The 12966-nt window shown below is 37.5% G+C and overlaps 1 protein-coding gene across 1 annotated transcript in view; it reads right to left on the bottom strand.

Moving 5' to 3' along the window:
• Nucleotides 1–12966, bottom strand: part of RBKS (ribokinase) — a 69888-nt gene that overhangs the window by 35189 nt on the left and 21733 nt on the right. Inside the window, exons 3-5 of the mRNA XM_074818097.1 lie at nucleotides 10186–10249; nucleotides 7355–7417; nucleotides 571–735 (exon numbers count right to left, since the gene is read on the bottom strand). Coding sequence (XP_074674198.1) covers nucleotides 571–735; nucleotides 7355–7417; nucleotides 10186–10249 — 292 coding nt within the window. The remainder of the gene's footprint in view (nucleotides 1–570; nucleotides 736–7354; nucleotides 7418–10185; nucleotides 10250–12966) is intronic.

The following is a 12966-nucleotide window of genomic DNA, read 5'->3' as shown; positions in this document are numbered from 1 at the left end:
GACTCTCTATTCAATGGCAGCATGCCAAGTCACACTCTAAGAATTTTGGTTAAGAAGAAAAAAGCTTTTTTTTTTTTTCTTTAAGGATGTTAACTTCTGTACAAAAAACCACAGCCATACCTACTGCTACGCTGGGAGAACAAGGGCATAAATCTGTTTTTGAGGTCATTTCATTCACTCTACTCTGTGTGGAACTCTACTGACTTGCAATCATTATGCTTGTTCTGCTCTGGAATAATACCAGAGTTAGGCCCATAGTTCCTGACCTAACAACATTATACTGCATGTAGTCACAGCATGAAAATAGGAGGAAAGGCAGCACCAGACATATACGGGGCAATTATAAGGGTATGGGTTGACTTGCCATTCAAGGTAAACACTGCAATATTTTAAAACTGAATTCAGTTTTCATTAGCATAGGATGAATTTGTTGGCTATTGTTTCATTTCTAAATAAAACTAGTATGACAGAAACCAGAATAGACCACAGAATCTTTATTTAGAAAGCACGATAAAGAATATTTTTCATGCAACACAAATGAGGGAGACGGAACGGCTTATGTTAAATTACCTCCACTGGCACGTGCCATTTTCAGAGCTTCAAGAGAAACAGCAGGGGTTATTTCTAGCTGGCAAACAACCACTTTGGCTTTACAGATGACATCAGAAGCCCTCTTCAGATCTTCAAAATTTAAAAGCAGGTTGGCTCCTGGGACTATGACAATAACGTTCTGTCCTAAAGAGAAGATATTGTGGTTTTTACATTAACCTTTGCAATAAAGTATGTAAAACAATTCCTTGCTTTTCTACAATAAATTTCAGATGAGTATTTCAATTTGCTTTCCAAAAACTCCCCACTAAAAATGTATGCATTGCATTGTTGACATTTTCAAATATCCAAAGATTTCAGAAGATAATCAAAAAGTTTGACGGACACTGCACAACAAATGCAGTATATACTTCTTTGGGAAAAGTCATGTATGGGCTTTCCTCAGTCTTATTTTGGTCTTTTCTATGAAGCACTGTACTAGTAACAATGAAGATGGGTGCCATACACTAAGGTTGATATTTGCATTTTCCTAAAAAATTCCAGCAGCCCTTTGAAGAGAAAAGCATCAATGTGATTACTGAGTTCATATGCCAAAAATGCCATAAAAATGTTAATTTTCCCATCAGCTGGGAAGAGAGAATATTTCACACAGTTATGAAAATTATGCATGTTCTTTCAATTTCAGAGAAGCAGGCTTGCTCCATTTACCTGCGACACTTCAAGTTAGAGCCCATAACCATCATGAAAACCAGAACCAGCTTGCCACCAAAACCAGAAGGGTAATGTCTGTGTCTAAGAAAAGCTTTATCAGAAGTGAGTAAAGAAGGTGGGTGACAGATTCTTCTGCACTTAAAGCTGGCCAGCAGAATGGTCTACGCAAAGCTATACATGCGGAAGCACAGTAGTATCTCAAAGCATGTCTAAGATCTTTCTCATTCTCGTAGTTTGTTTTACAGTTAGGTGAGGAGGTTCATTTACGTAGGTTCCAAATATTCTTTTGTTTTTCTTCAGACATGCAAGTTGCCTTCTTTTATTGCAGTTTCTTTCTTTCATTCTTTCTTTTTTTAATCTCTGTTACAACACCTAGAGACCTTCAGGCATGGGTGCCTTCAAATTAAAATTTATTATTAATCACTCAGGTATTAAATTCAATAAGTCTGTTGTTCCTTGATTTACAGGCTCAGCCCGCCCCCGCTGAAGATTCCTTTAAGGACTGCCAATCATTAAAGGCTACCAATTCTGCAATGAACTGAATTACTCTGCAAATAAATATTTATGTTTTTAAATACATTATTTTTGTTGAATGCGACTTCAAAGTCCTTTGAATAAGAACCGTGCAAAGCTTGCCTCCCTAAATATGTTCTGAAAAGAAAGCAGGACAATGGAAAGAATAATATAGTGATCTCAGAGGGAGGGGCCCAAGCTTTCCAAAGCAATTCTGCTGTCAATGGTTTGGTACAGAACAGCTGCATATGAAAAGCAAAACCTCAGCATTTAAAGCCAACGCCCTGCTTTTCAACAGACAATGATGGGCATCTCGGATAAAAAAAAAAAAAAAAAAAAAAAAAAGAAACAACCTTCTGCAACAAGTAAATGCTATCAAAGATATCTGGATCCTGTTGAGGAAACATTCAAAGGCAAATTGCACCTATTTTGCCAAGCATATATTTTGAAAGCTTATAGGGTGCAGCAGCACAAACACTAAAAGGCAGGGAATCAGTAGTACAAAAATGTATTTCGTTTCTGCCTGGACTCTGTGCTACCTAGAATCTCAGACTCTATCCACATGTCTTGCTGCATTATCTTGCTGAACTATTTAGCTGTACTGACATGTATATTATTATTAGACGTTAGAGCTAATGGCCCAAGGCGATAAGGAAGGCTGTTTGTTTAAACCCATATGTGCAAATTCAAGGTAGCCCATGCTGCACTGGATCACAGTCAGAAGCTTTTCTTTGTAACTACAAAAGGTCAGAGACTTAAAGTCTGCTTTCAATCCTGCCAGGGAAATGCAGTACCTACTGCAGTGTAACAGTCCGGACAGGCTTAATGCAAGCTTTAGAGAAAAAGCCACATTCTGTTCTTAGCTACATATACCACATTAACTGTGAATGAGAGCAGTCACCATGAACTTACACCAGTGTGCATGAAAGCAGAATCTGGACCCATGCACTCACAATTAATACCAGAATTTTGTATTACTAGCAACCATTTTGTTGAAAGCAATTATTTCTTGCCAGGGAAATCAGATGGGAAATCAGCACCAGGGACAACAGAGTTAAAGACAGATGGCAAAGAGGGGTGGGATTCATCTTGTCCAACATTAACTAATTGTTAAAGTTTTCAAAAAAAATTCCACATTCTAGAAAATTCTAAGAAAACTGATTTCTAAAAATTAGTTTTCTAGGTTCCTTCAACAAGGAGGAGAGACAAGTATTTTCAGAGGTTTTTTAATCTTAGGTATCTTAGGTATCTGAGAAAGAGATAAACTGTTGTCTGGAAATGCCTATGAATCTCTGTTAACTCTAGGTGAAGCCTCTTTGAAACAGCTCAAGTGAGGTAAAACGTTGCCTACACTAAGAATCAGAAAAATGCACTTACTGCATTACAGTTAATTCTAACATATCATTACTTAGACTAAAAATTCTCTGTTTTGATGGGAGCATCTATATAATTTTAAGTTTTGCAGACATCAGCTAAAATATTAGGGGCCACATTCACAGTTGCTATAAGCTAGAACTGCTAAATGAAGCTGATAAACTTGTGCAAGCTTATACCAGATGGGGATTGGGTCCAATCAATACTTAAAACAGTGTGAATGCTGCATATGTAAATACTGTCCTCAGTTGGGCTTCTAAACCTGCTGCTGTCACTTCTTAGAAAGATGGGTAACTCAAGCTAGATTTTTTTACAAGTGTCATTTTATAGATGCCACCAGATGAGAAGTGGCAGTGTAAAAATCAAAGGCAAACCAGTAAACACCACGGTGCAATAACTCTCAATTTTTAAAATGGGATGACGAGCCTAAAAGCCATCAGTGATGCTTAGAACTCACCAAAATCTCAAACAATGCAATTATAACAATAGCTGCAGAGCTTCTGCATAATAATTCATAGGGAAAAAAAATTATATTTGTGACCAGAAAAGAATGTTACAAGAAAAACATTTGCTGCCAAATCACACAGTTCATGAATATGAGGGCAAGTTTTGGGTGTGTCATGGTATCATAATTTCTATGAAGTTACTTGGTAGGAGCATTGAATAGTCTTGTACACAAAACATTCAAGTTCATGATGAATGTCAACACATAGAAATTCTGTAAAAATTCAGGTGACATTTCTTCATAATGCTGAAGATTCAAAACAAAGATTTTCTCTTCGGAAAGTATAATTCAAACAAGCTGGCATGTGTATTCTAAGTTTGCCTTGTTTATTTAGCCTTATCTAAATATATATTTTGAATGTTTTTTTACTAGTAGTGCTTTGGTATTGAAGGTACACTCACTTGCAAAATAATGCCTATTCACTGTTCATGAATGATTAATAACTTTATCGTAAAGTCAGCACAATGCCTATCTCAAGTGAGGGTTATCTCCCAGTGTTCTGTGTTAGGTGAGCTTTAAGTCCTAACTTGCAATAATCAAGAGCACTTTAATCATGACCTGCCAACCTCTGTTGTCCCTCCACTGAATTTTTGCTACGAACACGGAAGTTGTCAGACTGGTTCAAACTACTGGTCCACTCAGGCCAGCTTAATGGTGCCATCAACAGTCAGTATCAGATATGGACCAACGCAATAAATTTCACAAGTAATCATGTAAAAAATTGTCCATAAACAGGTTTTTTCCCTCCCTATGTGTGTACGCAAAAGTACAACACACATCACTTTATGGGGTTCTTACCATTCAATAGCACACTGTTGGCAGAAGGTGTGCTAAGTGACAGAGCTAGTGGAAAGAAGGCAGGCTGAAAGGGGAAACAAAAGCTGGGGCTCACAGTGGTGCGATGCACCTCAAAGAAAATAAGTTAAGAAAAGCAGCTGCATGTACCAGCTTCTCTCCTTAAGAGAGAAAATATGGATTCGAAGTATACAGGGTCCTGGTAAACTTAAGCTTGTGTTAGTCAAAACCTATCTGAAGACGGAATTGCATAAAAGAGAACAACTGAAAGGAGCACAAGGTTCCAGAAAAAGATCTCTGCACAGATTTCTGAGACCAGCCCAGAGGGAACCTTTGCACATCTCTGCGTTGCACATTTTCCAGTGCAGCACTATAAACATCTCTGCAGCACTTTACATTAAAGCAGGGAGGAGTTTCTTTTATTGAAACTACACTGTATTGTCCCAGAATATAATGCAACTTGGAGAATATCAAATGTGCCTGATAATTTTCAAATTTTTAGTACTTTACCAATTACGATAATGGATGAGTTATAGCTGTGCAATTCAGTAACCAGCAAAAATCTTCCCAGAAATTCAGCATCACCAGCTAGACAGACACAGGTAACCTCAGGGAAAGTTTACTTCAGAGCCTCCTCTGACTGCTCTCTACAGCTTTCTTTTCCTCTGCCTTCACTCATCCATCACAGTCTGCTCCTTCTACTTGAGTATCTCTCCTACTTCTGCCTGGGATTTTACTCAGTTGATTGGAGTTGGTATTTTCCCCAAGTATCGGTACTTGTAAACAACTGTAAGATGACATGCAGGTTAGGTGTGTGAAAACACAGCAATTAAAACTTGTCGATTTATGAGATGATACTTATGGTTTTTTATTTGTCCCTCATTGTCTTAACACAAAAAAACCATCACCACCCCCAACTTCAAATGCTTCCCTTTTAGGTGTAATTTGAACTAGCAGAAACTACATCAGTGCATTGAATGCTGTGGTGTTTCAGCTATGCCAGCACAACTACTGTGGTAAAACATGCATGTGTAGACAAGCCCTTTGAAAAGTGTTGTAAAACCTGTTTAGGTCAAATCAGCCAGGTTTCTACAGGAAAAAAAATATTGTCTCTTGTAACAGCAAAGCACATAAGTACTGCTATTTTATTGCAATTTACTCAATTCAGGCGCCAGATGGTTTTAGATAGAAGTAACAACCAGAACCATTATCAATTCTGTGCATCTGTTTGCTTTATAGCATAGTTCTGACCAGGTTTGCTCTTCTACTAGATTTTAAATGAAATCTGAGGCCAGTGGTAACTTAATTTAGGATTTTTCAGTTTCTGAAAGAAACAAACTACCTGACATTATGCATTATTCATCTCAATACATGAATCACAAGACTATCAGAGACCCTTCACGTTGACACTAACATGTAAAATATCCCACTGTGAACCTCATGGCACTGAACAGTTTCCCTTTCCCAGTGCTTATAAAGGTTTCAGATCCACAAGATGGTTTTATTCCTTATCCTTCAGAAAAATTTATGGTGTTGTAATTTTAACAGGTCATCCCCTGTTCATTTGAATTTAGACCATGTTTATCTTAGTTGGCCATGCATATGAATTGGGAAGTAATAAGACTGTTTCTTATTCAACTATTCTGGACAGCAAACCTAGTGCAAAACACAGTTACATGTACAAAACTGTGATGCCTGGGAGCGCGCTGCTGGATTCTCACTGTCTCTCCTATATACAATGGCCAGAGTAGTTACTGTATGTGGCATAAGAAAGAAGTTCTTAAGAGTTACTGTGATAATTTACCTGCTGATCCAAACCAAGGCAAGGAGGTGGAAGTAAGAGGCACGTATCTAGTTTACTCAATGTATTACAGCTACCTTCTGAATTAGAGTTGTCATGCAAGGCTTTGATTAATCTTACTTAGGGAAAATTAAACTCACATCTCCAACTAATTTGCCTAGTTTTCCTGAATGTTCCTGTGTAGACTTGCCTTTAGTCACAGTTCCTTCCCAGGTTTGCTCCTGGAGTGAATAGTCACGTTTCCTTTACCATTTTGAGCTGTAGCCCAATGTACTACCATCAGGTTACACAGGAACTTGTGAAGTTGATGTGTCAGCTAAGCTGTGGTAACTCTTCAAATGAAGGCTCTGAGCTGTACCAAAAGTGAACTAATCCAGCCACACTTAATTTGTTATGTTTGCATAAACATTATCAGTCCTGAGCTCTAAATTTTGATCCAGACACATGTACTTCTCCTAAGACCTCTCAATAACACAACTTGCTTGAGGAAAAGATAAACAGAAAGTTTTCAGAGGATAATTTAGCAGTCCTGAACAAGACTATGAAAATAAGCCAAGTCTCCTGCAATATGAGAGTAAAGGCACAGGCTAAGGAAAATTAACACAGAAAAAACAAATATGCCATTTCACTGTGTATTCATCACTGCAGATGCAACCTGGGATCAAGAATTGTGGTAATATTACAAGATCAACATAAATATACTAAGGACAATTCCTTTTCCTGATTCAGGGCATAATGACTCTGTGCTCAGGAGGCAAACCCTCTCCTCACAGTAAAAGTGCTTGATAAGTTGTGGTGGAAAAAGGAGAGCTTTAACCTTCTGCTGCACCGTGTGTTCTGGCCAGTGTAAATCTAGATAGATCAGCTGGCTGACAGAATTATGGCTATCACACTGCTAATCTAAGCCTCTGATACTGCTGCTTTTAGGTACCTCATCCTACAACATCGCCTGTTATAAAAGGAAGTGCAACAAAGTGTGAGTAAGATAATGGAAAAAATGGAAGATGTAGAAAAAATAATTCCACAATTAACAGTGACAAGGCAAAGGCTTCTTTTATGGCTGTAGAGGCAGAACAAAGAGGACAATTCAGAGTAGAAATGTGTACCTTCACTGTTGACAATTATTGAAGCAGTTCCAGTAGCAGCATCTGCAGTCTGACCTACAAATGCTAAGAAAGGGAAAAGTTACAGCATGCATTCGTTCAATACTTTACTTTCAACCAATAGCATGTGATGCAGTTTAATTGAATTAAATCTAAAATGAACCCATAACCTCCAGCAATTTAAAAATGCTAATTACTCTTTCATGTGCAACAATGCCAGAGAAGCTAACAACAACAAAAAGTGTTAATTTACACCCACAAAACAGAAATGCGAATCCAACATTCTTTAATTTGGCTACATCGCTGCTTTAGAGAAAGCATGCTATTTATACAGACTTCTCAGGCACTCTACTCCTACATGGAAGTATTTCTTTTATCCAATGAAACAATAGAGTCAAGGCTGGAGAAAACGAAAATATTAAAACAACACAGCATTTAATTCCATGTAGATTTGCATTTCAGCAGTAATATTAACATGTGCTATGAAGGCAGTGGTGAGGCTGTATGTTTCCTCTTTGGATTATTATTCAGATAAATTAACTAGCAGTGAGGCTGGCAGCACTGTCTATTATAAAGATTGTTCCATACTTACTACTATAAGAACCTGTTTTCAGCTGTCAGCAAATTTGTCAAATATTAACCAGTGGTCCGAAACTTTCTATGACAGGTGGGGTTTTTTTAGGTAGAACTGTAGTAGAAAACTGTCAAAAAAGTTATTTTTCCGAAGAAATGTATTTGAGAAAAATCTACTGTTTTGTTTAAGACAAATTCTGGTGACCATTTGTTTGAGAGGCTCTGGTGTTCTAACATTTTAGAACATGGACTTGATGCTGGGCAAAAGTTGGCTTCTCTCTTGTGGCCAATTTAAAAATCTGCTCAAATTTGACAAAGCTGAAAAAACACATAACATCATGCTCATTCAGTTTTGCTAAAGTATTGCAGGTACTTGCCCTGGAGGTACTCTTATCTAACTCAGAGTTACAAGGGTCAGAGCAGAACTTTCCTTGCAATTATAGCTTCTTTTCACCATGAGCTAGGTCGGCACACTGGAATTGAAAGCAGAGAACTTGTGTCTTCTGTGCTCTCAATGCTCTTCCTGCAGAAAATAAGCAGCATGAGCAGCAAGCTGCTCGGTTCAAATGTGAGAGAGAGATTAACACATCAGTAAAGGTTTAAATGGTCTGAGCAGCACTGGTAGCTGATAAATTGTGGAGCACAGGAAGACTGGGAAAAGGGAAAATTACAAAACAGATTGAAATTGGAAAGAAAAAGGGTAAGGTGGTATGTTAGGAAATAGAAGAGCAATGTAAACAATGCAGACATATGACAAGGATCCAGGATATGCAAGTTGGCAGAACTGCATTACGGCAAGGATTTTCATCCAGTACCCAGCATCCTCATGTACAACAACAGGGATAGGCTTGACAATGATTAAACTGAGATGAAAAGCCAGGGACTGAAATAAGACAGTCCTAAGCAAAAAGGTCTGTGCACACTGTATCACCTTTGGAATCATCTTGGAATGCAAGGTGGGATCCTGGCCAGCCTCACCAGCAGTACATCCTATCTTCCTCCAGGGCTGATCAACGTAGGGGATGGCAATCTAGCACCATTCTGAGATATTTTTAACTCAATCAGCAGAAATTGGTACCTTGGACCTAAACGTTCCAACCTTTCAACTGATCTACCTAGGTATCAACAAAGTGCAATATGATGGAATTTCTGAAATTTTTTTCCTACACTTTTCTTTTGCTGATATAAAGATGATTTAAAAATTTATGTTAAGATTGCAAGATCAATCATTTAAATCCTTGTGGAACATACATTTTCATGCTATGCATTATAATAGCATTATTTACATAATCAAAGACTTTATTCACGAGGTAGGCATGCTTTGGAGAGATTTAGAACTGTAGACTAACAGACACTTTTTATGGTATCCTTGCCTGGTTTCTTGCGTAAGTTGGAAGATATGCAATGAATAAACCTGTATATACATTAGTGAAATATTTAGATGCTATACTGATAAGCATAATAAAAGCGCCCACAAAATACTGATAGTTTTGTCTTTAAAGCAGGATTTGAATAATGCAGTAAATGATGCTTGTGGCTACACATTAAACAGAAGAGATAAACAGAATATGGAATTGCCACTTAGTGACTGCATCTGTCCATCCTTGTCCATGCTAAAGGAGAAAAGAGTCATGTAGACAAAAATGTGATCATGTAGTTAAGCAGCACACAGTAATACATTTACACCAGAGAGAGAATTAGGGTTACAAAGGTTCAAAGATACTAGAATACTGTGAATGCTTAATTTTCCTTTTCCCAAAAGCCTTTTAACATTGATTACTGTGTGTATGTGTGATAACAAACATCAGCTGCAGCCTCTAAAATGACTGCATGTGTCATTTCACAAAATAGAGGTGAAATGTACTGAGTTGACAAATGCATTTCCACTCTATACCTCCACTCCCAACATGAAATTGAGAATGAATAATCAGACTGGATTTTTCAATTTCTCACCAGGCATTACCATCATTAATGCCAGCCTAAACAACTGCGTAACAGCAAGTTATCTTCAGGTGACTTGCACTGATGTAATCATCTGAGATTTGGAGGTAATAACATTACATTTTATCTTTAGTGGTACAGCTGATTTCAGAAGTCCCCATCTTCTCACCCATAGCCATTCATTCCCCAGCTGCGTCTAAACAATTATTCACAGTTCTTAATGGTAAAGCATATCCATTAAGGGAATAAAATAAACCCTCCACTACCAATTTTTAAAGCTTAAAAATAATACCAAAGGTTTCTTCAAAGTAAAATTTTACCTGTAGAAATACCATTCTTCTTCAAATTTTCAACATAATCATTGCCAAAGGAATCCTTCCCAACCTATACAAAAGATAAAAGTATAAGTTTTCTCTACAGAAAGGTGAGAGGATAGATAGATCATCTTTAGACAACAGAATGCTCTAATGTAATTTGAATATAACACTTTCTGGTTTGCAGCACTTTGTCTTATTAATAAACTAATAAATAATAGTAAAGATGCATTAATAGTATTAATAAACAATAGGATTAGTGTTCTGCAGTTTTTTCCCCTATTACAAAACTCCCCCCTACACCCATGTCACTATATTCAAGTTTCATTTTCTTACAACCACTGCATTCCCTTGACAGTGAAACTTTCTGGAGATTGTAAAATCTGAAAGTGTACTGAATTATTCAGCTTTGAATTGAAAGCATTTATAGCAACTCTGGTGTCCTTCTTAATTGCAGTTCGTATTCTGAATTTTCTACTTCAAGTATCCCTGGTGGAAAAATATGAAACCGTTGTTATCTGTTAGAAAGTGACGATAAACATGGCATTGCTGATTTCTATGGTTCTCAGAACTAAATGTACTGTTTACAAATTCAACATTTTTTGCTTGCTTTATCCAGCAACACCAGATCAAGTTGAGTTAGGGAGTCAAGCTATGTTCTATTGTTTTTCTAACAGCAAGTTAAAGAGCTTGTAATTTCAGCTCCACTAATCCTTTTAGCCAAACAGAATTCTGCTTGCTGTTTGTTCAGACTAATAAACATTTCTTTTTGTTGCATTACACAAGCTGAACAAAGGAGATGAGGTATATTGAGAAAAAAATGGCATAACCTGCTTAATGTCAAAATAGAATTTAAAATATATTTATAAAGCCAACATAGCTTTTAATTCACCACTTTCAGCCTATGTCTTCAGGATGCATAGTGAGTGCTCCCACTTCCAAGAGTAAGTTGTGTATCTGAGCAGTATCAAAGACTGACCAATGCTACAGGAAGAGAGAAAAGACCATCTTTCAGATTAGAAGCCAAATCAAGATCCTAGTTATGGTCTAGACAACAAAGGTATTACACAAGGAGCCCCAACTAATGAGCCATCTTCTCATAAAATAGGACTAAATAGCTAACGGTGTATTTGAGTTATTAGAAGCACAAAACAGCCACCTCTATTGCCTGCAAGCTCAGAGAAGGCCCGAGTACTAGCTAGTGATCACAACAATCAAACCCCACGATTCAGAATTCTAAATTTTAAAGTGTCACAGATGGATGATCCTTCCCCCCACATACTCTATTGCACAACCATGTTTGGAAACACACTTTCATTTCCTACAGCTCTATAAGGGATTTTTCTAAGGCATTATTAGGGATGGTCCCAGTCTTTTACCAAAGGAGGACAGCAATTTAGGTCACAACAGTCTAACCAGACAGAACATTCCTTCAGTACATGGGAAAAAAACCCAACAAAACCAACAACATTTACTTTGGTCACTGTGTTATTCATTGTTTGCATATTAGAATATTTCTGTATCTCTGACTACTCCCACTTTGCCAGACAGGGCGGGTTGTCAGAAGCTGCATCTTTCGACTGACTGCTTTAGGCTGGATGACTGCAGCCATATGCAATTTAAACCTGAGTCGTGCTCACCTCTGCAGCCTAACAGTTGTACTACTGGAATGCATTCTCCTTGATTGTATCACCTTCTTCCTCCCTCCCTGCTACAAAACTTCTACAACAAATCTCAGGATTTGCTCAGTTATTTCAACAACAAAATATTTCATAACCATTTTCCAAAAGCTTAACTGAAACTTCCTTCCTTCAGCTGTGGGTCCTACATAACTGACAGACAGGCATCCTTTATTGTTCAACTGTCATAACAACTGAGATCAGCCATGGTACTTTTGCTCACAGCGAGACATCTCAGTGCTGGAGGGAAGCCCTTGGAGAGGTCTCCATGGAGGTCCTTTTCCTCTGGAAACTTTTTTCCATGTTAGTTCATCAGCATCCAACCCAGTTAATCCTAGTGCATTTGAAAGGCTTATCTTTCCATTCAGGCTTTACCCCCAAGGAAGACAGAGTATTGGGCATCAGACTCATTTTAGATTAAAGGCATATTTACTGACCATGTCAAATTATATAACATTGTTTTAAATATTTTCTGCTTTTGCACAGACCCTGCTAGATGGATTATTGGGTAAACAGAAAAATAAATGTCTTAGTCTGCTGACCACAGAACATTGTATGTGCTGAAATAGCATTTCTTCTTTCTTGAGTTCTTAACAACAATAGCCATTTGTACAAGCATTATGGTCACATAGTTTGCATATTAGAATTACATTGGTATTTTTCAATCTGGGTTTTCCCTGCTTACTATCATGTTTTCCATGTAGAGCTAGAAGAGCTGGCTGGCCTCATAGCAGCTAAAATTCTAACAGCTTAGAGAATCAAACTCATCTGTATCTGAAAATGAATTACAACAAAAACATGTACCTCTTCACAATTGTTTGTTTAATCTATTCTATATGCTCTTTTTTTAGAGAGTGTTTACTCTTTTTCTTCATTAGGGAATTAAACGCGTACTAAAGACAACTATAAGACAGTAAAACAAAAGAAAAAAACCAACTGAAGATATCCATCATATTCTGGGCTGCATTTGAGATATAGCTGGGTTCTTACAATGAACTGAGGATTCAGGCTTACAGCACTTAAATTCGGCTTACAGATCATCTAAAGAGAGAAGACTACATAGCATGGTAATACAGCACTTCCTATGTCTGAGTAGGAATCAAATGCA

Source organism: Strix aluco, chromosome 3, assembly GCF_031877795.1.
Source record: "Strix aluco isolate bStrAlu1 chromosome 3, bStrAlu1.hap1, whole genome shotgun sequence".
NCBI classification, from domain to species: Eukaryota; Metazoa; Chordata; class Aves; order Strigiformes; family Strigidae; genus Strix; species Strix aluco.
Note: the sequence above shows the minus strand (reverse complement) of the source record. Positions and strands in the feature narration are given on the sequence as shown.